Genomic DNA, 26,870 nt, shown 5'->3' on the forward strand with positions numbered 1-26,870 from the left:
ACATTTTGTGACATTACAGCTTTATTCTAAAATTGATTAAATAAATACAATTCCTCATCAATCTAAACACAATGCCCCATAATGACAAAGCAAAAACAGTTTAAAAAAAAAGTTTGCACATTTATAAAAACGAAAAATGACTTATATACATAAGCATTCAAATCAAATCAAATGTATTTATATAGCCCTTCTTACATCAGCTGATATCTCAAAGTGCTGCACAGAAACCCAGTCTAAACCCCAAACAGCAAGCAATGCAGGTGTAAAAGCACCTAGGAAGAAACCTAGAGAGGAACCAGGCTATGAGGGGTGGCCAGTCCTCTTCTGGCTGTCCCGGTTGGAGATTATAACAGAACATGGCCAAGATGATAAAATGTTCATAAATGACGAGTATGGTCAAATAATAATAATCACAGTGGTTGTCGAGGGTGCAACAGGTCAGCACCTCAGGAGTAAATGTCAGTTGGCTTTTCATAGCCGATCATTGAGAGTATCTCTACCGCTCCTGCTGTCTCCAGAGAGTTGAAAACAGCAGGTCTGGGACAGATAGCACGTCCGGTGAACAGGTCAGGGTTCCATAGCCGCAGGCAGAACAGTTGAAACTGGAGCAGCAGCACGGCCAGGTGGACTGGGGACAGCAAGGAGTTATCATGCCAGGTAGAAAGAAAGAGAGAATTAGAGAGAGCATACTTAAATTCACACAGGACACCGGATAAGACAGGAGAAATACTCCAGATATAAAGACTGACCCTAGCCTCCCGACACATAAACTACTGCAGCATAAATACTGGAGGCTGAGACAGGAGGGGTCAGGAGACACTGTGGCCCCATCCGGTGATACCCCCGGACAGGGCCAAACAGGCAGGATATAACCCCACCCACTTTGCCAAAGCACAGCCCCCACACCACTAGAGGGATATCTTCAACCACCAACTTACCATCCTGAGACAAGGCCGAGTATAGCCTACAAAGACCTCCGCCACGGCACAACCCAAGGGGGGGCACCAACCCAGACAGGAAGTCCACGTCAGTGACTCAACCCACTCAAGTGATGCAGCCCTCCTAAGGATGGCATGGAAGAGCACCAGTAAGCCAGTGACTCAGCCCCTGTAATAGGGTTATAGGCAGAGAATCCCAGTGGAGAGAGGAGAACCGGCCAGGCAGAGACAGCAAGTCTCAAAACAAATCATATTTGTCACAATGCGCAAAATAAAACATGTATAGTAGACCTTACTGTGAAATGCTTACTTGCAAGCCCTAACAAACAATGCAGTTAAAATATTAAATAAAAAAAATATTACCAAAAACAACAAAAACAATTAAATAAGAATAAGAAATATAAGTAACAAATAATTAAAGAGCAGAAGTAAAATAACACTAGCGAGTCTATTAAAGTCAGGTTAAAAAGGTCAGAGGTAGGCTTGGCAATGACAGGGGCAACAACCTTAAAGAAGAAAGGGTCTAAACCAGGGTCTAAAGCTTCCTGCCATTCAGGACCCTCTATACCAGGCGGTGTTGGAGGAAGGTCCTATAAATTGTCAACGACTCCAGCCACCTTAGTCATAGACTGTTCTCTCTGCTACCGCATGGCAAGCGGTACCGGAGTGCCAGGTCTAGGTCCAAAAGGCTTCTTAACAGCTCTTACCCCCAAGCCATAAGACTCCTGAACATCTAATCAAATGGCTACCCAGACTGTTTGCATTGCCCCCCCCCCCCCTTATTTTACGCTGCTGTTACTCTCTGTTTATTATCTATGCATAGTCACTAACTCTATCTACATGTACATACTGTATTACCTCAATTACCTTGACTAACCGGTGCCCCTGCACATTGACTCTGTACGAGTACCCCCTGTATATAGCCTTACTGCTGCTCTTTAATTAGTTTTAACTTAAGTAAAAAAAAGTATACATTTTTTAAATATATTTTTTACTTATTTTTCTTAAACCTGCATTGTTGGTTAACTCTCTGGAGACAGCAGGAGCGGTAGAGATACTCTCAATGATCGGCTATGAAAAGCCAACTGACATTTACTCCTGAGGTGCTGACCTGTTGCACCCTCGACGACTACTCTGTCGTATTCGGCACATCTGGCCGATGCCAGGAGAAAGCTACCTGCCCCAAGGCATAGTAAAGTTTGGAATAATGGTCTGAGGCTGTTTTTTATGGTTCGGGCTAGGCCCCTTAGTTCCAGTGAAGGGAAATCTTAACGCTACAGTATACAATAATATTCTAGACGATTATATGCTTCTAACTTTGTGGCAACAGTTACCTGTTTCAGCATGACAATGCCCCCTTACACAAAGCAAAGTCCATACAAAAATGGTTTGTTGAGAGTGATGGAGTGCTGCATCAGATGACCTGGCCTCCACAATCACATGACTTCTACCCAATTGAGATGGTTTGGGATGAGTTGGACCACAGAGTGAAGGAAAAGCAGCCAACAAGTGCTTAAAACAGCATATGTTTGCGACATGTTAAGTGCAAAGTGACTAAGCTAAAGTGTATTTTCCTATAAAAAAAATTTAAAAAATCTTTGGTCTTAAGCCCACAAATGCAGTCATCAATTATTAAGCGTCTTGCCAGTTTTATTCAATAAATCCTGTAATTATTTAGGAAATTCATCCATCCTTACACTTCTCTTGGCTGTGAGACACGGTACCCTTTGACAGAAAACACTTCTGTATTCTACTCAATTTTGAAATGCACTGAACTTCATAAATGAGTGAATAGTAACTTGAATATCAAGTAGGCCTCCCAGTACAGACTCGGAATACCGATCACTTCTTTGCTGGGTTTTGTTGGCCTAGGCCTAATTTAGCCTATGCCCCATATTCTACAGCTAGATGGAGCTATGTGGCTATCATAACATTTATTTGGCAAGGAATGGGCTGCAAGTAGGTGCAGTGCCTTGCACAATAGCTGGAGGCACTGCGCCTCCTTGATAGTTGGAGTAACAAGACAAGAGAGGATCTGCCACTAATTTCAATGTAATCCTGTCTATCGCACAGTCGGCCGACATGGCGACCATGAAGAAGCTTCTCGCTGGAGAAACCAGCATCTGAATTCAATTTGGTTCCACAGAAGCAGCTTGAACTGCGTCTGGAAGTGGATATAAAATATTTTGTCAATTGGGAAATATACACGGGAATTGTCCACAGTTTTAAGACGGGGTAAGATTTACCGTTCGTTTCCCTATGTGCAAAACGGCAGTGTGCAACTTGTTTCAGAAGAGAAGATTATAAATAAATCGTAGAACTATCCCCAACTGACATGGATTTTGAAGCATAACGAATTTTAACATCATGATCACTCTATAATTGTCGCAGACAGTTAGTTATACATCGTTATTACAATCAAGTAGTCAATGAATGGAAGATTTAACCGTGTTTTTGCCCTATCGTTCTTGATAGGTAGACTATCTTGCGACTGAGAGTGGTGATAAAAAGCAATAGTCATGCACTACACTACATCTGATGTACAAGACCAAAACTGAATGGGAGAACATCTCATGACCATAGACCATAGCCTTCATACAATATTTTTGGCATTAACAATGGGTGTTGAATATGCGGCATTTACTTAGACATCCCTCAATAACGTTTGCAATTTAAATGAAAAACACATGTAATCAGTGAGAGTCCATTGTTACTTTGTTACCATTGAGGGTTGTTAGTAGCTGGTCAATTGAGTGCAGGCTGTGTATTTGTGTCACAGTACGCGTGGTAGCCTAACAAAAATCTCCAAGGATTAGGCTACTGTACTCCTCTAACCTACAGGCTATGTGCGTAAAATGTGATAAAGACTTCGATCAATAACAATTTCCCCAATAATCCAGTAACTTTCTTGTTTTCTCAAAAGACATGAAAGCTACATAGCCTGAAAGCTGTTTGTCAGTTTATATTTATTTGATATGGTGTGCGTAAATTGCTCACCAAACTGTCAAACGGTCGCCCCTCCGCCAAAGATGCACTCATTAACAATCTTGTATTGTGGAGAAGGCATACTAATGTTATGTAATTTGATAGATCCCATAGGAACCTCAGTCATGGAGGGGTTTCGTTTGTTTTCCCTGGTGTGGGGGTCTTGCATCATTTCAGATTTCTGGGTATATTTCTTGAAATCATGTTCAATCACACAAACCCCCTTTAACACATAATTTACAATGGCATGATGGTATTCAAATTAGAAATTGAAATTCGGCATTCAGTTGAATGCCTAGGCTCCAATATGAGAGCCACACCCAGGTATTAATGTCTGTGGAGCTGAAGCATGTTGCTCAATCCAGTGGAAATGGGAGTGGATTTTCAGCACGTCTCAGGCAGACCGTTGGCTGAACTACACCATCCTCAAGCCATTCAGCTGGCTGTAATCAAATCCAGCTGTGCAGTTGCAGAAATGTTGCCTGCGTGCATTGGACTGCTCTGAAGGGCTCTGTGTGCTCCTGCTGCCTGCTGCATACAGACAGAGGAGCCTCTGTTACAGCCCAAACGGCCTGCCAGAGCCAGCCACCACAGCACTATTTTATGCAGTTGAGGGGAATATAGTGTATATGTAACAGTATAACTTTAGACCGTCCCCTCGCCCATACCCGGGCGCGAACCAGGGACCCTCTGCACACATCAACAACAGTCACCCACGAAGCATCGTTACCCATCGCTCCACAAAAGCCGCAGCCCTAGCATAGCAAAGGGAACTACTACTTCAAGGTCTCAGAGCGAGTGACGTCACCGGTTTAAACGCTATTTAGCGCGCACCGCTAACTAAGCTAGCCGTTTCACATCCGTTACATATAGTGTCCATTCTTGAGCTAGCATACCATTCGTATGTCACAGCACGGCTGTCTTCCACAGTGTCATGATGTTGGCCTGTGGGTAAGGTTTATGACCCCCCCCCCCCATAAATACCTTTCTCCCTTCCCTCTCTCTAGACTCTACAGAGGGACTCTTGAATAGCCTTTGTTAAACAGAGAGTCTGGGAACATCAAACAAGTGGAGGGAAAGGAACCATATTTCGGGTAATAGCACCAGTTGAAAATATGCGTTGGTACTTAATGATGTGAGTTCGGTTGTCATGTGAGACATTATGACTGATTACAGGACAACCTAAACTGTATCTGGGAAAGTCTACACATTATATTTATCAGATTCAAATGGAATTATTGTGCAATTCAAATGTTTAAATATAAAATTATTGGTGAAAAGATGAAATTTAATTTTAGGTTCCAAATGAGAGATTTGGGTTTTCATAAGGTTAGGGCTCTGCTCAATCAGTGGCCCGCCCCTGTAAAGAGACATGGGCTATAAACTATTCTCCCTCCACTAATAGCCCTTGACGAAAATGTAACCTCCTGTTCCGGGTACATTAGGATGACGATCCGATGTCAGAAGGGTTCCGATAATAACTACTGAACGAAGCCAACCTCAGCATGAGCTTTGGTTGCGAATGGTATGAACTTTGAACTCTTATTCGCTACAGAAGTGATACCTCCTAGCCGTTGAGTTAGCAGAGGCCGCTGTAAACATGGGCTAGGAGAGGTCAGACAGAGTATCCCATCTACCACACAACGACGTTACTACAATGTATCCAATTTACCACCAGATACATTCTTCCGAGGACAGGAAGATCTCTGTTGGCCAACACGACCAGCATCTATGACCAACCTACCGAGGCGCAGCTCAGAGTAAATATTTATTGCATTTTCCTTTTCCAAATGGGTGGTAATTTAGAATGCATAAGATTCTGTATTTACGATAGAGTAGCTGCCTACGATAGAGACATTGCTTCTCCCTTTGTTCTTCAGTCTTCCTGCTCTTTCACTCAAACCCAGCCCCCTTTTCTTTGGGTAACCAGCTGTCATATCTGTTCCGTCCGCCAGGGACGTTTTCCTTTATGACATAATTTGTAATCAAGGTATGATTAATTCGGTGTATATGTAATTCTGTGTGATTAGTTAGGTATTTAGTAAATAAATAATTAAACCCAATTTTGCATTGCTGATTCAACTTGTTAGCCAAGGTTCGTGAAGATAACCAAGAATTTACAACTTTCAGATGAGACTGAAATAAGGTGACGATTGATATTGACTGCTATTGATGTAAAATATTACTAGGTCTTTAAGAGTTTATTTGAAAGATAACTGCTCTATAAATATAATTTTGTGGTGACCCGACTTTCTAGTTAATTACATTTACATGATTAGCTCAATCAGGTAATATTAATTACAGAGTAAGGATTTTATAGAATAGCATGTCATATCACTTACTCAGGCATAGCCAAAGACACGACAACAGTAACAACATAGTAGTAACAGAGCTGTGACTGTGAGTTACACTAGCCGAATACTGCCTTCTTATTCAGAGGGCCACATACTATAGGGCAACACATGGTAGATTGGCTGTCGAGCTTGGGTGCAGGGAAGGTGAAGTGTCGGTTGAGATTATCATTGTCTGCTCTCTCATAGCCCTTAAGATCCTACATCTGTAGCCCTGGGGGTCTCTATTCTCATAGCCCTGGATCTCTCTATTCTCATAGCCCTGGGTCTCTCTATTCTCATAGCCCTGGGTCTCTCTATTCTCATTGCCCTGGGTCTCTCTATTCTCATAGCCCTGGGTCTCTCTATTCTCATAGCCCTGGGTATCTCTATTCTCATAGCCCTGGGTCTCTCTATTCTCATAGCCCAGGGTCTTTCTATTCTCATTGCCCTGGGTCTCTCTATTATCATAGCCCTGGGTCACTCTATTGGCATTGCCCTGGGTCTCTCTATTCTCATAGCCCTGGGTCTCTCTATTCTCATAGCCCTGGGTCTCTCTATTCTCATTGCCCTGGGTCTCTCTATTCTCATAGCCCTGGGTATCTCTATTCTCATAGCCCTGGGTCTCTCTATTCTCATAGCCCAGGGTCTTTCTATTCTCATTGCCCTGGGTCTCTCTATTCTCATAGCCCTGGGTCTCTCTATTCTCATAGCCCTGGGTCACTCTATTGGCATTGCCCTGGGTCTCTCTATTCTCATAGCCCTGGGTCTCTCTATTCTCATAGCCCTGGGTGTCCCCAGGTTTCCCCGGGTTTCTCTCCACCTTCATCACGCTGCAATGCCCCAGTTGGTGAGGTCTACAGATGACAACAGCAGACTGGAATGTGTGATAAACAGAGAATGAAGCAGGACCTCTAGTTGTGGATTGTCCTGCTTCGGCTGCCTCAACCCAAAATGCTCCTGCAACAGGTCAACATTCCACCACCTGGAGCTTGTCATTCATTGACTAGCTCCACACAGCCCAGATGGTATGTCCTTATTAGCAGCTGGATGTCTGTGAACCACACAGCCCAGATGGTTCAACGGATAATTCCATATATTTTTGATGTGTGACATAACTGACTCTTCATAGGAACTTTCAAAAGGCAAGCCCATCAATGTATGATGAAACAACATCAGCAAGAGAAGGGACTTGTTTGTACAAATTACCAAATTAGCGTTGGAATACTAGCACAAAGAGTGAGTGAACTACAAAACAGTAGAGAAGGTAAGAAGCAACCGAGCGAGAGAGAGAGAATGCCCCTAATAAGGGCATACCATCTGGGCTGTGTGGTTCACAGACATCCATCTGCTAATGAGGACATACCATCTGGGCTGTGTAGTTCACAGACATCCATCTGCTAATGAGGACATACCATCTGGGCTGTGTGGTTCACAGACAATACCCCATAATGACATGGCAAAAACAGGTTTTTAGAGATTTTTGCACAATGCCGCACAGTTGCACACTGCCGCCCCGTTGGTTCCAAATATAAGGTCCCATGGTCTATATAAGGTCCCATGGTTGACCGTGCATCTCAGAGAAAAAACCAAGCCATGAGGTCGAAGGAATTATCCCTTGAGCTCTGAGACAGGTTTGTTCTTAATGTGTGAACATTAAGAAAACAACGTTCTTCAGTGGGAATTTCAGTACTTCAGCACAACGTTTTCTACAGGTTTCCTCAGGGTTCTATTTAAAGTCATGTTTTCAGAGCGTTCAGAGAAAGTTTAACAACATTCTTCTATGGCAGGGATGGGCAACTCCAGTCTTTGGGGGCCTGATTAGTGTCACACGTTTTCCCCACCTAACACACCTGACTCCAATAATCATTTAATCATGATATTCAGTTTAGAAAGTTATTAATTTAATCAGCTGTGTTTGCTAGGGATGGGGAAAAGTGACACCTCACCGGCCCCCGAGGACTGCAGTTGCCCATCCCTATTCTACTAGATTTCCAGTATAAAGTTTTCTGCAGTCTCTACTCTCTATTTAAAGTAATGTTCTCAGAACATAAAGAGAACATTCCATAAAAACCACAAGAAAACATTAGTAACATTTTTAAAGCATGTTGTAAAAGTGTTATTTAAAAACAAATACATTCTGTTCTCAGCATCAACAAAACTCTCTCTATCCTCAGTTGTTAAATGTGGTCAGGTGTGTTGGCCGTGCCCACTATTTGGCCACACCTGATCTTAATGAGTGCTTGTTTATTTTTGAAGTGGGGTCTGTTTGAATAGAATAAAATGAACAGCTTTGTAATGAGTAAAAAACAAACATGGCAAGCTAGCTCCATCCTGGTGGCGCAATGGACTAATTCCATGAATAGAGAGCAGAAGATCATAGGTTTGAATCTCACTGATTCCAAGTGTCCTATCTGTGCTTTGAGTTCAAAACAGTTAACGCAAACTAAGCTAGCCGGGTTACTAAAAGTCTTATTGAAACATGTTCTCAGAACGTTTTTTAATTACCTTTAAATAACCTATAATTTCCATTCTCAGAATGTTAATAAAACCTCCCAGGAAAACTTTCAGGGAAACATAGAAAAACTTTCTCAGAACCTCCCTGCATCCTAAAAATGTATTTTCCCAGAACAGGCTTAATTTCCACTTCCTTTGCAAAGGGGCAAAATAAATAACAGTATGGGGGATGAGGTAGTTGAGTGGGCTAATTACAGATGGGCTATCTACAGGTGCAGTACAGCTGGTGTTTAAAGTTAGGGAGGGAGATATGAGTCTCCAGCTTCAGTGACTTTTTCAGTTCGTTCCAGTCATTGGCAGCAGAGAACTGGAAGGAAAGGCGGCCAAATGAGGAATTGGCTTTGGGGGTGACCAGTGAGATATACCTGCTGGAGCACGTGCTACGGGTGGGTGCTGCTATGGTAACCAGTGAGCTGATACCTAGCAGCGACTTATAGATTACCTGGAGCCAGTGGGTTTGGCAACGAATATGAAGCGAGGGCCAGCCAACGAGAGCATACAGGTCACAGTGGTGGGTAGTATATGGGCCTTTGGTGACAAAACAAATGGCACTGTGATAGACTGCATCCAATTTGCTGAGTAGATTGCTGGAGGCTATTTTGTAAATGACATCGCAGAAGTCAAGGATTGGTAGGATGGTCACTTTTACAAGGGTATGTTTGGCAGCATGAGTGAAGGATGCTTTGTTGCGAAATAGGAAGCCATTCTAAATGTAATTTTGGATTGGAGATGCTTAATGTGAGTCTGGAAGGAGAGTTTACAGTCTAACCAGACACCTAGGTATTTGTAGTTGTTCACATATTCTAAGTCAGAACCGTCCAGAGTAGTGATGCTGGACGGGCGGGCAGGTGTTGGCAGCGATCGGTTGAAGAGCATGTATTTCGTTTTGCTTGCATTTAAGAGCAGTTGGAGTCCACGGAAGGAGAGTTGTATGGCATTGAAGCCCGTCTGAAGGTTAGTTAACACAGTGTCCAAAGAAGGGCCAGAGGTATACAAAATGGTGTCGTCTGCATAGAGGTGGACCAGAGAATCACCTGAAGTAACAGCTACATCATTGATGTATACAGAGAAGGAGTAGGCCCGAGAATTGAACCCTGTTGCACTCCCATAGAGACTGCCAGAGGTCCGGACAACAGGTCCACTGATTTGACACACTGAACTCTGTCTGAGAAGTAGTTGGTGAACCAGGCAATCATTTGAGAAACCAAGGCTGTTGAGTCTGCCGATAAGAATGTGGTGATTGACAGTGTCGAAAGCCTTGGCCAGGTCGATGAATACGGCTGCACAGTATTGTCTCTTATCGATGGCGGTTATGATATCGTTTAGTATCTTGAGCATGGCTGAGGTGCAACGATGACCAGCTCTGAAACCAGATTGCATAGCGGAGAAGGTATGGTGCGATTCGAAATGGTCGGTGATCTGTTTGTTAACTTGGCTTTCTAAGACCTTAGAAAGGCAGGGTAGGATAGATATAGGTCTGTAGCAGTTTGGGTCTAGAGTGTCTCCCCCTTTGAAGAGGGGGATGACTGCGGCAGCTTTCCAATCTTTGGGGATCTCAGACGATACGAACAAGAGGTTGAACAGGCTAGTAATAGGGGTTGCAACAATTTCAACGGATAATTTTAGAAAGAGAGGGTCCAGATTGTCTAGCCCGGCTGATTTGTAGTGGTTCAGATTTTGCAGCTCTTTCAGAACATCAGCTAGCTGGATTTGGGTGAAAGAGAAATGGGGAGGCTTGGGAAAGTTTCTGTGGAGGGTGCAGGGCTGTTGACCTGGGTAGGGGTAGCCAGGTGGAAAGCAATGGCCAGCCGTAGAAAAGTGCTTATTGAAATTCTCAATTATCATGGATTTATCAGTGGTGACAGTGTTTCCTAGCCTCAGTGCAGATGGGAGGAGGTGCTCTTATTCTCCATGGTCTTTACAGTGTCCCAGAACTTTTTGGAGTTTGTGCCACAGGATGCAAATTTCTGTTTGAAAAAGCTAGCCTTTGCTTGCCTAACTGCCTGTGTGTATTGGTTCCTAACTTCCCTGAAAAATTGCATATTGCGGGGGCTATTCAATGCTAGTGCAGTATGCCACAGGATGTTTGTGTGCTGGTCAAGGGCAGTCAGGTCTGGAGTGAACCAAGAGCTTTATCTCTTTCCTGGTTCTAAATTTTTTGAACGGTGCATGCTTTTTTAAGACTGTGAGGAAAGCACTTTTAAAGAATAACCAGGCATCCTCTACTGTCGGAATGAGGTCAATATCCTTCCAGGATACCCGGGCCAGGTCGATTAGAAAGGCCTGCTCGCTGAAGTGTTTTAGGGAGCGTTTGACAGCGCTGAGGGGTGGTCGTTTGACCGCAGACCCATTACGGATGCAGGCAATGAGGCAGTGATCGCTGAGATCCTGGTTGAAGACAGCAGAGGTGTATTTGGAGGGCAGGTTGGTTAGGATGATATCATTCAGAATTAATTCAGAAAACATATTTTGGTTGAATTAATACAGAAAACATATTTTGGTGCAGGAAACATATTTTGGTTGAATTCATTCAGAATTCATTCAGAAAACATATTTCGGTGCAGAAAACATATTTTGGTTGAATTCATTCAGTTGTACAACTGACTAGGTATTCCCTTTCCCTTTGTTATTCCATTGCACTTTGAAATCAAGCAAATCATTTGCAGAGAGACGGAGCTAATTGCTTCTGCCAAAAGATACCATTATCACCCATTAGCTTAGATTACATTGCTAGTCTAACAATGTGAACGCTCTCTTATTTTCTATTAAGGTATCTTTACTTTTACTCAAGTATGACTTTTACTCAAGTATGACTTTTGACTACTTTTTCCAACACTGGTAATACTCTGTTTTCTCCAGGATAGGACAGGGGTCCCACTCCCTAATGCTCAAGTTGAACAATGAATAGATTTAACAGTCAACAGACATGATCTGAACTGCATTGTAGACTTGCAATGTGTTTGTGTATACGTGTGTACAGGTTTGAGCCTAGTGAGAGACAAGGATGGAACCTATTTTGTTACATGAATGTGTGTGTGTGATGGTACTTCTGCCTCCCCTGCAGGCTGGATGGTAGCAGGACAGAGCACCATGGTGGAGCCCAAGCCCAGAGCATCAGCAGCCCAGCGTCTTGAAGCCCAGGAGACTCTGGGTATCAGCACCCTGGACCCTGGCCACAGGCCGCCCACCATGCCTCCCGGACGCCATGTCACCATCAAGGTCCGCATGTTGGACGACACAGAGGAGGTCTTTGACATCTCAGTGAGTTCTGGTTGGCTGTCTGTCTGATTTGCTTATAGAACAATGTGTTCAAGGTATAACTACTTTCCATTCTATTTTTTTGTGTGTCAAGTCGAGTGAGAGAATTTAGCATAACAAAATGTTATATCTAAGTATGCCTTTAAACGGTGTCATCCTTTTGTTGTCTTTTTATAACTTTGCCATTAAAGCAGGAGATCATTTTTACCCCCTCACAGCAGGCTGTTGTTAAGGGTTACAGGTTGACATGGTAACTGTATAAACGTCAAGGTTCTGTATGCATGAATGAGCCTAGACTATGCTGGAAAATGTCAGTGCTGGAAAATGTCTGGGTTCTAACCTCCATTGTCAACATCTCTGACTTTAGCTGTTGGTGTGGTGAATAAGGGTACTGAACTAGTTCTGTGTTTCTTGTTCACAACCTCACTAGACAGATGGGAGAGCAACTTAAACTACTACCCAGGTGGGTATATGGATCGGGAGGAGAGGTTTAGTCCATTCAGATACCCATTAGTACATCAGTATTACCCAGGTGGGTATATGGATCGGGAGGAGAGGTTTAGTCCATTCAGATACCCATTAGTACATCAGTATTACCCAGGTGGATATATGGATCGGGAGGAGAGGTTTAGTCCATTCAGATACCCATTAGTACATCAGTATTACCCAGGTGGATATATGGATCAGGAGGAGAGGTTTAGTCCATTCAGATACCCATTAGTACATCAGTATTACCCAGGTGGATATATGGATCGGGAGGAGAGGTTTAGTCCATTCAGATACCCATTAGTACATCAGTATTACCCAGGTGGGTATATGGATCGGGAGGAGAGGTTTAGTCCATTCAGATACCCATTAGTACATCAGTATTACCCAGGTGGGTATATGGATCGGGAGGAGAGGTTTAGTCCATTCAGATACCCATTAGTACATCAGTATTACCCAGGTGGATATATGGATCGGGAGGAGAGGTTTAGTCCATTCAGATACCCATTAGTACATCAGTATTACCCAGGTGGATATATGGATCGGGAGGAGAGGTTTAGTTCATTCAGATACCCATTAGTACATCAGTATTACCCAGGTGGATATATGGATCGGGAGGAGAGGTTTAGTCCATTCAGATACCCATTAGTACATCAGTATTACCCAGGTGGATATATGGATCGGGAGGAGAGGTTTAGTTCATTCAGATACACATTAGTACATCAGGCCTAGTTTTCCTTGGTAAATAAATTATCTTTCATAATGTTTAATGGTGTGTTGTGAGACCAACTGGTCTGTCTTTGGGTATACAGTATGGTTGTGGAAAGGGGACAGTTTGTGATGTGTTTGAATGGCCAGAGATCTGCCATGATAAATGTTACTTTTCATTACCAGGCTATTTACCTGTGCTTATTAAAGATTCTCTCTGAGATTAGAGCTGCTTGAGATTACCTTTCTTTGCAGTGCAATAGTTTAGCACAACACTAAATCTCAGAATAGGCCTACTCTTGCTTTGAGATTGCTGCCTTTCATGTGAAATCTGATCTGCTTGATAATGACTGACTGATGTTCTGAAGATGACAATATGGTTAGAAGATATATTAAAGAAAGGTAATGGATGCTTTTTGAAATGTGAATGCTAATTTAAGACCTTGAGCTTTATCCATCAGACATGTAGTAAATCACGATATTTCCTGTTGAAATTGACAAATTGATTGCTTGTTCTGTTACGTGTTTTCTCCCAGAGTTCCTGTCACATTGTGGTATTACACTAAGGTATATGCTAAGACCCTGATATAGCCCTTGAACAGGGTGGAGCTTTGATCAAGACTAGGTTATTTTCCTGAGAATAGTCCAACTAGCAATATCTTCTGACCACAGTGCTTCCTGCTGGGAGCGAGATGGGAGATAGGGATAGGGAAGAGAGGGAAGAAGACGTGATGATGGAGAGAAATAGCACACAGAGGACTCATTCAATGGGTATGAGTAGAGCCTTGTAGCGGAGATGGTTATGAATAGAGCCTCGTGGTAGAGATGGTTATAAGTAGAGCCTTGTAGTAGAGATGGTTATGAAAAGAGCTTCGTAGTAGAGATGCTTTAAATAGAGCCCTGTGACTGACAGTTTGGTCAGTATGTTTGACCCTAGCTGCTAAGAAATATTGTCATGTTTCCCATCTGCTGTGTAAAGTGTTGTTCTCACTGCATGCTGCGAGGCTTCCTGTATTGGCCCTGAGGATCGGCCCTTCAGGGAGCGGGTTCAGCAGTGTGTGCAGTACTCGCCTATGCTCTACTAGTGTATATTGAAAAGACCTCTCCAAGAGATCTCACATAGAGATTTCATCAGTGAGCTAGGCTCGAATTACCATCGTAATTTAAAGTTAAACATTGCCTTTGGGTGTCCTTTGGGTAGGCTGAGTAATTTTATTCTCTCAAAGAGTAATTTAACCAAAAGCTTTAGGTCATGCTGTTGTTTATGCATGAAGCTCATCAGGAAGTTCTGTCTCTGAATGTCTCAATATGTGAATTTCGCCAACTGCCACCTAGACTCAGGTTAATTAAAGAGAAGGAGAGAGAGAGATGACGTGTTTCTATATCAGAAGCTAAAATGTGCAAATTAAAAATGGAAGGGGGGTAGGCATGCTGATTATGCTACACTGTAAGGGTAAAACATTTTGCTCTGTGTGACTTATTTCTACAAAGGAGTCTTTATTTAGATGGTATTCACATACATTTACCCTTTACCACTATGGGGTAGTGCCCCGTAAACACAACAGTACCATGGTGGGTTAACTGAGCTGTAGTGATGGCGAGTCCTTGCTGGGTGCCATGACTGCTGAAGGATGTAGCTAACACTGATATGAACAGCTGGGTGTTTTGACAGCTGAAGGATGTAGCTAACACTGATATGAACAGCTGGGTGTTATGACTGCTGAAGGATGTAGCTAGCTAACACTGATATGAACAGCTGGGTGTTATGACTGCTGAAGGATGTAGCTAGCTAACACTGATATGAACAGCTGGGTGTCATGACTGCTGAAGGAGGTAGCTAGCTAACACTGATATGAACAGCTGGGTGTTATGACTGCTGAAGGATGTAGCTAACACTGATATGAACAGCTGGGTGTCATGACTGCTGAAGGAGGTAGCTAGCTAACACTGATATGAACAGCTGGGTGTTATGACTGCTGAAGGATGTAGCTAGCTAACACTGATATGAACAGCTGGGTGCCATGACTGCTGAAGGATGTAGCTAACACTGATATGAACAGCTGGGTGTTATGACTGCTGAAGGATGTAGCTAACACTGATATGAACAGCTGGGTGTTATGACTGCTGAAGTATGTAGCTAACACTGATATGAACAGCTGGGTGTCATGACTGCTGAAGGATGTAGCTAACACTGATATGAACAGCTGGGTGTTATGACTGCTGAAGGATGTAGCTAACACTGATATGAACAGCTGGGTGTCATGACTGCTGAAGGATGTAGCTAACACTGATATGAACAGCTGGGTGTTATGACTGCTGAAGGATGAAGCTAACACTGATATGAACAGCTGGGTGTTATGACTGCTGAAGGATGAAGCTAACACTGATATGAACAGCTGGGTGTTATGACTGCTAAAGGATGTAGCTAACACTGATATGAACAGCTGGGTGTTATGACTGCTGAAGGATGTAGCTAACACTGATATGAACAGCTGGGTGTTATGACTGCTGAAGGATGTAGCTAACACTGATATGAACAGCTGGGTGTTATGACTGCTGAAGGATGTAGCTAACACTGATATGAACAGCTGGGTGTTATGACTGCTGAAGGATGTAGCTAACACTGATATGAACAGCTGGGTGTCATGACTGCTGAAGGATGTAGCTAGCTAACACTGATATGAACAGCTGGGTGCCATGACTGCTGAAGGAGGTAGCTAGCTAACACTGATATGAACAGCTGGGTGTTATGACTGCTGAAGGATGTAGCTAGCTAACACTGATATGAACAGCTGGGTGTCATGACTGCTGAAGGAGGTAGCTAGCTAACACTGATATGAACAGCTGGGTGTTATGACTGCTGAAGGATGTAGCTAACACTGATATGAACAGCTGGGTGTCATGACTGCTGAAGGAGGTAGCTAGCTAACACTGATATGAACAGCTGGGTGTTATGACTGCTGAAGGATGTAGCTAGCTAACACTGATATGAACAGCTGGGTGCCATGACTGCTGAAGGATGTAGCTAACACTGATATGAACAGCTGGGTGTTATGACTGCTGAAGGATGTAGCTAACACTGATATGAACAGCTGGGTGTTATGACTGCTGAAGTATGTAGCTAACACTGATATGAACAGCTGGGTGTCATGACTGCTGAAGGATGTAGCTAACACTGATATGAACAGCTGGGTGTTATGACTGCTGAAGGATGTAGCTAACACTGATATGAACAGCTGGGTGTCATGACTGCTGAAGGATGTAGCTAACACTGATATGAACAGCTGGGTGTTATGACTGCTGAAGGATGAAGCTAACACTGATATGAACAGCTGGGTGTTATGACTGCTGAAGGATGAAGCTAACACTGATATGAACAGCTGGGTGTTATGACTGCTAAAGGATGTAGCTAACACTGATATGAACAGCTGGGTGTTATGACTGCTGAAGGATGTAGCTAACACTGATATGAACAGCTGGGTGTTATGACTGCTGAAGGATGTAGCTAACACTGATATGAACAGCTGGGTGTTATGACTGCTGAAGGGTGTAGCTAGCTAACACTGATATGAACAGCTGGGTGTCATGACTGCTGAAGGATGTAGCTAACACTGATGTGAACAGCTGGGTGTTATGACTGCTGAAGGAGGTAGCTAGCTAACACTGATATGAACAGCTGGGTGTTATGACTGCTGAAGGATGTAGCTAGCTAACACTGATATGAACAGCTGGGTGTCATGACTGCTGAAGGATGAAGCTAACACTGATATGAACAGCTGGGTGTCATGACTGCTGAAGGATGTAGCTAACACTGATATGAACAGCTGGGTGTCATGACTGCTGAAGGATGTAGCTAACACTGATATGAACAGCTGGGTGTTATGACTGCTGAAGGGTGTAGCTAACACTGATATGAACAGCTGGGTGTTATGACTGCTGAAGGATGTAGCTAACACTGATATGAACAGCTGGGTGTTATGACTGCTGAAGGAGGCAGCTAACACTGATATGAACAGCTGGGTGTCATGACTGCTGAAGGATGAAGCTAACACCGATATGAACAGCTGGGTGTCATGACTGCTGAAGTATGTAGCTAACACTGATATGAACAGCTGGGTGTCATGACTGCTGAAGTATGTAGCTAACACTGATATGAACAGCTGGGTGTTATGACTGCTGAATGATGTAGCTAACACCGATATGAACAGCTGGGTGTTATGACTGCTGAAGGAGGCAGCTAACACTGATATGAACAGCTGGGTGTCATGACTGCTGAAGGATGTAGCTAACACTGATATGAACAGCTGGGTGTCATGACTGCTGAAGGATGTAGCTAACACTGATATGAACAGCTGGGTGTTATGACTGCTGAAGGATGTAGCTAACACTGATATGAACAGCTGGGTGTCATGACTGCTGAAGGATGTAGCTAACACTGATATGAACAGAGGAGACCATACTGCACATCAAGCTGTTATCAACGCTCAATTGAACACTGATTCAATATTTTAAAAACCTCAGCACTGGGGGGAGAAAGGTCTGATTGTACTCGTGGTACTGGAATAGACTTTGCCTTGGGGTCTTCCTTAATGGCATCTTTAGTGGAAAATCATTGGTGCATATTTCGCTGAAAAATACCTTTTGAGTAAACAAAATGGGGGGGGGAAAGCTGTGGAGATAACTTTACAAAATACAGTTCTGTATACCTCCATACTCCATGCTAATAAGACTAAAGACCCTATCCGCCTTCTTCTTGGAATGGAGTGCTGAACCCTGAATGCTGTCTGAGTGATAATGGCATCTCTTTGTGCGGTAAACACCCTGCAGCCTACAGTGAGTGAAGCAGCAGTGAGAAGCATGAAGTCTAGAATCACTTCCTCCCCAGCCACATTGAGTGTCCTAGTCTCAAATAGCATTGTGTTGATCAAGACTGGCCAGTCAGTGTCTCTCTACTACTTCAGTGTGGTCGTGCTGGATGTCCTGGTAACAGTTGCTGTGACAACGACTCCTGAAGCTCAGCAGCATGACGCCTTTAATTGCATCAATAACTCCCCGGAGTCCTCTCCTTCAGCAGCAGTGATGGTGATGGATTTGATCACTGCAGGTATTTGCCAAGGCAGCAGCTACTCTTCCTGGGGTCCAGCAAAGTTAAGGCAGTTATTTAAATAATAAAGGAACGTGATCTCAGTGAGACAGGCTGCTTTGGAGCAGCTCAAGAAGTTTAGGATATTAGTCCCACTGGCCCAATGTCAGGAGGGTTGTTTTCAGACTACCCTTCCAAGACAATTAGATTCTAATTATCGGGGGTTTCATTACAGGAGCATCGAGTTCAGCCAGTGGAAGATGAGTCTGTGGTAGGATTTACATTCCTAGTGACTGAAATGTTTTCTATTGCACTGTTCTGCTTGTAAAAACCTAACCGGTCCTCTGTAAATGGTTCCTGTTCCTCTGGTATGAACTTACTGTTCCTCTGGTGTAAATGTTTTCTTCCTCTGGTATAAACGGCCTGTTTCTGTGGTATAACCTTCCTGTTCCTCTGGTATTAACTTCCTGTTTTTCTGGTATAATCTTCCAGCCCATCAGACCAGGTATCATATTGTAGGGAAACAAAAGGGGCATCGCTGTGGGTTACATAACTTGCTGTGGCCTACTCACTGCTCCCTCTGACTGGGAACTAAACTGTCATCCCTTGTGGCTGATTCTTCACACCTTGATGAGCACTCTTTTCTGACTTTACGAAGGCCTGCAGTGTGCACCAACACAGAGCAGAGCAGACCTGAGCAGCCCAGAGCTCAGTGACACCTAGAAGGCTCTTGCGGTTTCCATTGCTTGGAAGCCTATGCTTTCTAAATACTGTATATGAAGTAAACATTAGATGAACCATGTGTTCATGTCTAACTTCATTAGATGAGACACGTGTTCATGTCTGTCACGCCTGCTCCCGCTCCCCCTCGAGCGCCAGGCTATCCGTCATCATACGCACCTGTTACCATCATTACGCGCAGCTGCGCTCAGTGGACTCAACTGGACACTGTGTTGATTACCCCTGTGTATATGTCTGTTCCTCTGTGTTGTTCCCTGTAGTAGTATTGTTTGCCGTGTCGTGTTTATGTCCAGACGCTGTTCCTGTTCCGTTGTGTGTCCGTCTATATTAAATGGTTCACTCCCTGTACCTGCTTCTCACCTCCTGTGTTGGGTGTTACAATGTCTGTAATTAGATGAGTCCAGAGGCTACCTGTTTTGAGCCCCAACTCTAAAAAAAAGGGGGGGGGTTTCTTCTGTTTTGCATGTTATTAATAATAGGTGTCACATATCAGTTTGCGAACAATGTAAAAAAATATATGTTTTATTGATTTAATAAAGCCGCATACTTCAAGAAAGCAAAATATGGTTGTAAGGCAGCATCAAAATGCAGGTGTTTCAGCCTAGCTCTGTGCTTTCTTTGGTGGTGGGGCAGCCAGCGGAAAGGGGGTTGGTAATGTTCTCTAGTTGCGCCGTGATTAGCTCAGTGTTCTGTCACTCATGGGGACACTACGTCACCACAAAATCTAGCCCCTTTGGGTGCTGCCATAGACTGACATTTGAAGTGCCCATCCAAGAAGGCTCAAGGTCATTGGTGACAGATTAAATGACATCAATTCACGTTTTATCTAACTTAACTTTGATTGGACTGATCATGTCAACATCATACTTTTAATATCTTAGATAGCAAGCTAGACAAGCAGTTATCTACATGCATAAAGTCGGCAATCTACTGGCAAATCCTTTTCAATCCTTGTCATATGAAGATAAATTATACAGTAGCAGTCAAGTTTGGACACACCTACTCATTCAAGGGTTTCTTTATTTTTGACTATTTTCTACATTGTAGAATAATAGTGACGACATCAAAACTACGAAATAACACATGGAATCATGTAGTAACCAAAAAAGTGATAAAGAAATCAAAATACATTTTAAATTCTTCAAAGTAGCCACCCTTTGCCTTTACTACAGATTTGCACACTCTTGGCATTCTCTCAACCAGCTTCACCTGGAATGCCTTTCCAACAGTCTTGAAGGAGTGCCCACATATCTTGAGCACTTGTTGGCTGCTTTTCCGTCACTCTGCGATCCAACTCATCCCAAACCATCTAATTTGGGTTGAGGTTGGGTGATTGTGGAGGCCATGTCATCTGATGCAGCACTCCATCACTCTCCTTCTTGGTCAAATAGCCCTTACACAGCCTGGAGGTGTGTTGGGTCATTGTCCTGTTGAAAAAACAAATGATAGTCTCAAACCAGATGAGATGGCATATTGTTGCAGAATGCTGTGGTAGAAATGCTGGTTAAGTGTGCCTTGAATTCTAAATAAATCACAGACAGTGTCACCAGCAAAGCACCATCACACCTCCTCCTCCATTCTTCACGGTGGGAACCACAAATGCTGAGATCATCCGTTCACCTACTCCGCGTCTCACAAAGACACGGCGGTTGGAACCAAAAATCTCAAATTTGGACTCATCAGACCAAAGGACAGATTTCCACCAGTCTAATATCCATTGCTCGTGTTTCTAGGCTCAAGCCAGTCTTTTCTTCTTATTGGTGTCCTTTAGTAGTGGTTTCTTTGCAGCAATTCGACCACGAAGACCTTATTCATGCAGTCTCCTCTGAATAGTTGATGTTGAGATGTGTCTGTTACTTGAACTCTGCGAATAATTTATTTGGGCTGCAATTTCTGAGGCTGGTAACTCCAGTGAACTTGTCCTCTGCAGCAGAGGTAACTCTGCGTCTTCCTTTCCTGTGGCGGTCCTCATGAGAGCCAGTTTGATCATAGCGCTTGGTGGGTTTTGCGACTGCACTTGAAGAAACTTGAAACTGTTGGGACAGCTTTATGTAGGCCCTAACAGTTTGTTGGCACTGTTTGTCACCTTTATAGTGCAATTAAGGTATTGTTTAGTGTTGTGTAGTAGCTTTGCTGGCATGCAGTTTGCCCCACCTAGATTTACATGCTAAAATCACCACTGGATGAGCCAAGTGGTCATATCTGTAACTTCATTAGACTTGCCAAATAAAAAATATATATATATTTTTTAATTCTGAAGTTTTTTTTGATGACGTTGAATCTGTAGGAGTAGAAGTCGTTGTCTTGTTGGCTGTGATGTGTGTTGGGGCGCATGTAGTTGTCTGTAATGTGTGTTGGGGTGCATGTAGTTGTCTGTGATGTGTGTTGGGGTGCATGTAGTTGTCTGTAATGTGTGTTGGGGTGCATGTAGTTGTCTGTGATGTGTGTTTGGGTGCATGTAATTGGCTGTGATGTGTGTTGGGGTACATGTAGTTGGGGGATGTGAATGGCGATTGAAGGGAGTGACAGACAGAGAGAGCACCATTTCTCATTTTTTCAGGATCAGAGAAATAGTCAAGCTCTTTTAACCCCAGACACCAAAACCTTACTGGGATGTTACTGGAGAAAATAAGTATTGCTGGCAGTTAATGTGGAATGTTCCATATGGTTCTCTCTTCTCTCTCTACATCTGTCCCTCCCCCTCTCCCTCACTCACTCTCCCTTTCTGTCTGTCTCTCTATCTGTGCTTGTACATATTGATGGGTGTGCGTGTTTGTGCGCGTGTGTACCCAAATCTCTGTGTCAGTGCCCTACCCTTTCTCTCTTAACATGGAAAATGACTGTGTTCTCCTTTTAGACTGATACTCCAGCCATTAGTCACGCTGTTCTGGTTCTGTGTACCAGCATGTTATAGAGACAAAAAGCAAAATAATTAAATAACAAAGCCATATTTGTACTTTTGCCGTTGAATAAAGAATTGGGCCATACAGTTTGTCAGCGGCCCACCTAGGTCTCATTCAGACAAGGCTAGACTTAACCGGCTCTCAAGACACCAAGATCACACTAAGTGCACATTTTGTGGATGTTAGTACAGCAGAAGCCGTAATGCATTATACATCAGCATGTTGTTTCATGAACGTACCACTAATCACAGTGAAGGGGAAGAGACTTCTCACTAACCCTGTGAACAGCCACACAATCCTAGCTTTAGCTTCTTTTATTTTTGTGGCCCCCTTTTTCTCCACAATTTCATGATATCCAATTGGTAGTTACGATCTTGTCTCATCGCTGCAACTCCCAAGCGGACTCGGGACAGGCGAAGGTTAAGAGTCATGCGTCCTCGAAACATGACCTGCCAAGCCGCACTGCTTCTTCACACACTGCTCGCTTAACCCAGAAGCCTAGCCGCACCAATGTGTCAGAGGAAACACCGTCCAACTGACAACTGAAGTCAGCTTGCAGGTGTGTGTGTGTAATGGAGGTCCACTCTACTCTATGTATTTCTTTATTTTTTATGGCACATGAGACACTTCTGATTCACGCCTGTCTCAGTGGACTAATCCATTGTAGAGGCCTGTCTCAGTGGACTAATCCATTGTAGAGGCCTGTCTGAGTGGACTAATCCATTGTAGAGGCCTGTCTCAGTGGACTAATCCATTATAGAGGCCTGTCTCAGTGGACAAATCCATTGCAGAGGCCTGTCTCAGTGGACTAATCATGTTTGTAGTGCCCCTGTCAATTTTGAGTAAGGACGCGTGCCTGATTATGCATAGAAGTAGGACTAGGCTACCAGGCCTGCGCGCAAGGCCTATAAAAGTGCCCATATGGGGATCTGATGGTTTTTCTGATTGTCTTAAATTATTGTTTTATTTATTTCAAACAGCAAGTAAACAAAATCTGTTTTTACTTCGATTTAAGAATGACAAGAGTTCCTCAAAGTAGCCTATTTGAAAAACAATTCCAGGTCTCTTTTGAAAACCACTCGGGTATGAAAGGGGAAAAACATGTCATGCTCTGATTCGGTAGAAAGTCATAAAATAGGCCTACCTGATTACTGCTTATCCTTTGTGCAAATAGCCTACAGCTACAGTGCCTTGCGAAAGTATTCAGCCCCCTTGAACTTTGCGACCTTTTGCCACATTTCAGGCTTCAAACATAAAGATATAAAACTGTATTTTTTGTGAAGAATCAACAACAAGTGGGACACAATCATGAAGTGGAACGACATTTATTGGATATTTCAAACTTTTTTAACAAATCAAAAACTGAAAAATTGGGCGTGCAAAATTATTCAGCCCCTTTACTTTCAGTGCAACAAACTCTCTCCAGAAGTTCAGTGAGGATCTCTGAATGATCCAATGTTGACCTAAATTACTAATGATGATAAATACAATCCACCTGTGTGTAATCAAGTCTCCGTATAAATGCACCTGCACTGTGATAGTCTCAGAGGTCCGTTAAAAGCGCAGAGAGCATCATGAAGAACAAGGAACACACCAGGCAGGTCCGAGATACTGTTGTGAAGAAGTTTAAAGCCGGATTTGGATACAAAAAGATTTCCCAAGTTTTAAACATCCCAAGGAGCACTGTGCAAGCGATAATATTGAAATGGAAGGAGTATCAGACCACTGCAAATCTACCAAGACCTGGCCGTCCCTCTAAACTTTCAGTTCATACAAGGAGAAGACTGATCAGAGATGCAGCCAAAAGGCCCATGATCACTCTGGATGAACTGCAGAGATCTACAGCTGAGGTGGGAGACTCTGTCCATAGGACAACAATCGTTGTATATTGCACAAATCTGGCCTTTTTGGAAGAGTGGCAAGAAGAAAGCCATTTCTTAAAGATATCCATAAAAAGTGTTGTTTAAAGTTTGCCACAAGCCACCTGGGAGACACACCAAACATGTGGAAGAAGGTGCTCTGGTCAGATGAAACCAAAATTGAACATTTTGGCAACAATGCAAAACGTTATGTTTGGCGTAAAAGCAACACAGCTGAACACACCATCCCCACTGTCAAACATGGTGGTGGCAGCATCATGTTTTGGGCCTGCAATGATCCAAAACATAAAGCAAAATCTACAATGGAATGGTTCAAAAATAAAGATGTTAGAATGGCCAAGTCAAAGTCCAGACCTGAATCCAATCGAGAATCTGTGGAAAGAACTGAAAACTGCTGTTCACAAATGCTCTCCATCCAACCTCACTGAGCTCGAGCTGTTTTGCAAGGAGGAATGGGAAAAAATTTCAGTCTCTCGATGTGCAAAACTGATAGAGACATACCCCAAGCGACTTACAGCTGTAATCGCAGCAAAAGGTGGCGCTACAAAGTATTAACTTAAGGGGGCTGAATAATTTTGCACGCCCAATTTTTCAGTTTTTGATTTGTTAAACAAGTTTGAAATATCCAATAAATGTCGTTCCACTTCATGATTGTGTCCCACTTGTTGTTGATTCTTCACAAAAAAATACAGTTTTATATCTTTATGTTTGAAGCCTGAAATGTGGCAAAAGGTCGCAAAGTTCAAGGGGGCCGAATACTTTCGCAAGGCACTGTATGTCTGTCCGGAGCTCAATTGCGCTGGAAACTCTGAAGGCCTAGAATATTTTATATAATGTTGCAAGTTTGCTAGAGTGAGTTTCAGGCCAGGCCAGACCCAAATGAATAGTTGATACAATGTTTCAAGTTCCTTGCAGACAGGCAATGCATAGCCAATGTGATTTATAGGATATTTTTAATCAGGATTTTTTTCTACCTGCAGGATGAAATGTATTTATTTGTTGGCATTATGTAGGCAATTTTTACATAGATGGCAATATAAGTAACTTTTAGATATTTGATTTACCACTGTATAATGATATTGAGACGTTATTATAAATCAAATGAAACAAAAATATGCACATGAAAATCATAACTGGCACGCAGATCGATAGAAATGGTAAGATAAATTGGCACTCCAAATGGAAAAGGTTGCCAACCCCTTGTGTAGCCTATCACCTACCAGCAACATCAGGAGCATAACAGCAGAATCTGCGAAGGCCAGCAGCAGCAGGAGGAAGAGGGTCAGAAACACTTGTTTTTTTCCTTCTGGTTAGGCCATCTTGATCTCTGGCTCCCTCTTGAGTCATTTTTGTCTTAATCACAGTGTGCTTAAAACATCAGACAAGCTCAATAGCCTACATACTGTATAGTTAATTTTATTTAAACACATAGGGTGTGTCTATATGGAAAAATACACGTTTTAAAATTTGAAAGAAGAGACGACTCTAGGTGTTTGTTTCAGCTCAATTAATATCATTATCCTCTAACATCGTACCTCCCTCCTCCTTCCCACAGTAGTGATGGAGTAATGGCTGAAATGCTTAGGGTAATGTAGTAATGTAATAATGGTGTTTCTCTACCAATGTTTGGGTGAATTTATAACATCAGTCAGTGTAGGGATTGTGTCCTTGGTTTATGATTCCCCCCCCCTGAAGGAGGTCAGAGGTTAACTCATTCAGTCACAGTGATGTATGTTTCTGTGTGTGTAATGGAGGCCCACTCTATTCTCTAACCCCTCTCTCTACCACGGTGGAATTGATTATTTCCACGCCGTTTCTGAAGTTGCTTTTCCCTTTTTGCTCCCTGTGACATTCATAATCAGCAGAGATGTGTAAATCAGATGTATACAAATTATAAAACATGTTAGAGGAGATCCTTGGGGATAATTGGATGTGTTGAAGTGTTGAGAATGACTAAATCTGTTCTTCATCAGTTCTCATGTCTGTTACTAGAAATATCTGACCTATTTAGCCAAATGGAGTCTTCCATTGCTAATATTAGTCTGTAGATGGCAGCTTATGTTTAATAGAACACTTCAGTTTCCAATTATATTTAATGAATTCAGTATCCATGGCATTCACATACATTTTCAGAGAGTTCCAAACCATATTTTTGCAGACTGAGAATCAAGGGCAGACTGACGGCCAAGCTATGGAGGCTACACCACATGCTAGTGACCTGTATTTTACAGGACTAGGGCCAACCCTAACTGGGCTAACTGGTCCAAAAGGCCAATAATCACCACCATGCTCACTCTTTGCATGCTGCACACAATACTTCATTGAAATGAAAAGCAGCATTAAGCTGCTCTAGCAGGCCTTGTTGTCAAATGAACGAGGGCTTGCTTCAGCAGTGAAACATCTCATTGAAAATTCATGGGCATTAATATGGACTTGGTCCCCCTTTGCTGCTATAACAGCCTCCACTCTTCTGGGAAGGTTTTCCACAAGATGCTGGCACATTGCTGTGGGGACTTGCTTGCATTCAGCCACAAGAGCATTAGTGAGGTCGGACACTGATGTTGGGCGATTGGGCCTGGCTCGCAGTCGGCGTTCCAGTTCATCCCAAAGGTGTACGATGGGGTTGAGGTCAGGGCTCTGTGCAGGCCAGTCAAGTTCTTCCATACCGATCTTGACAAACCATTTCTGTTTAGACTTCGCTTTGTGCATGGGGCATTGTCATGCTGAAACAGGAAAGGGCTTTCCCAAACTGTTGCCACAAAGTTGGAAGCACAGAATCTTCTAGAATGTCATTTTAAGCTGTAGCGTTAAGATTTCCCTTCACAGGAACTAAGGGCCTAGCCCGAACCATGAAAAACAGCCCCAGACTATTATTCCTCCTCCACCAAACTTTACAGTTGGCACTATGCATTGAGGCAGGTAGCGTTCTCCTGGCATCCGCCAAACCCAGATTTGTCTGTCGGACTGCCAGATGGTGAAGCGTGATTCATCACTCCAGAGAACGTGTTTCCACTGCTCCAGAGTCACGTGGTGGCGAGCTT

The 26,870-nt window shown here is 43.2% G+C and overlaps 1 protein-coding gene across 4 annotated transcripts in view; it reads left to right on the forward strand.

The window, feature by feature from the left end:
• The first annotated feature begins 2,908 nt into the window (after positions 1-2,908).
• Positions 2,909-26,870, forward strand: part of LOC110502168 (FERM, ARHGEF and pleckstrin domain-containing protein 1) — a 148,048-nt gene continuing 124,086 nt past the window's right edge. For 2 of the 4 annotated variants that reach the window (XM_036959362.2, XM_036959364.2), the window contains exons 1-2: positions 2,909-3,173; positions 11,835-12,031. In XM_036959362.2, coding sequence (XP_036815257.2) covers positions 11,840-12,031 — 192 coding nt within the window. In that variant the 5' untranslated portion in view covers positions 2,909-3,173; positions 11,835-11,839. The remainder of the gene's footprint in view (positions 3,174-11,834; positions 12,032-26,870) is intronic. The other 2 variants (XM_090216279.1, XM_090216278.1) reach the window with 1 other exon arrangement.

This window comes from Oncorhynchus mykiss, chromosome 22, assembly GCF_057628025.1.
Source record: "Oncorhynchus mykiss isolate SJ-2025 chromosome 22, ASM5762802v1, whole genome shotgun sequence".
NCBI lineage: Eukaryota > Metazoa > Chordata > Actinopteri > Salmoniformes > Salmonidae > Oncorhynchus > Oncorhynchus mykiss.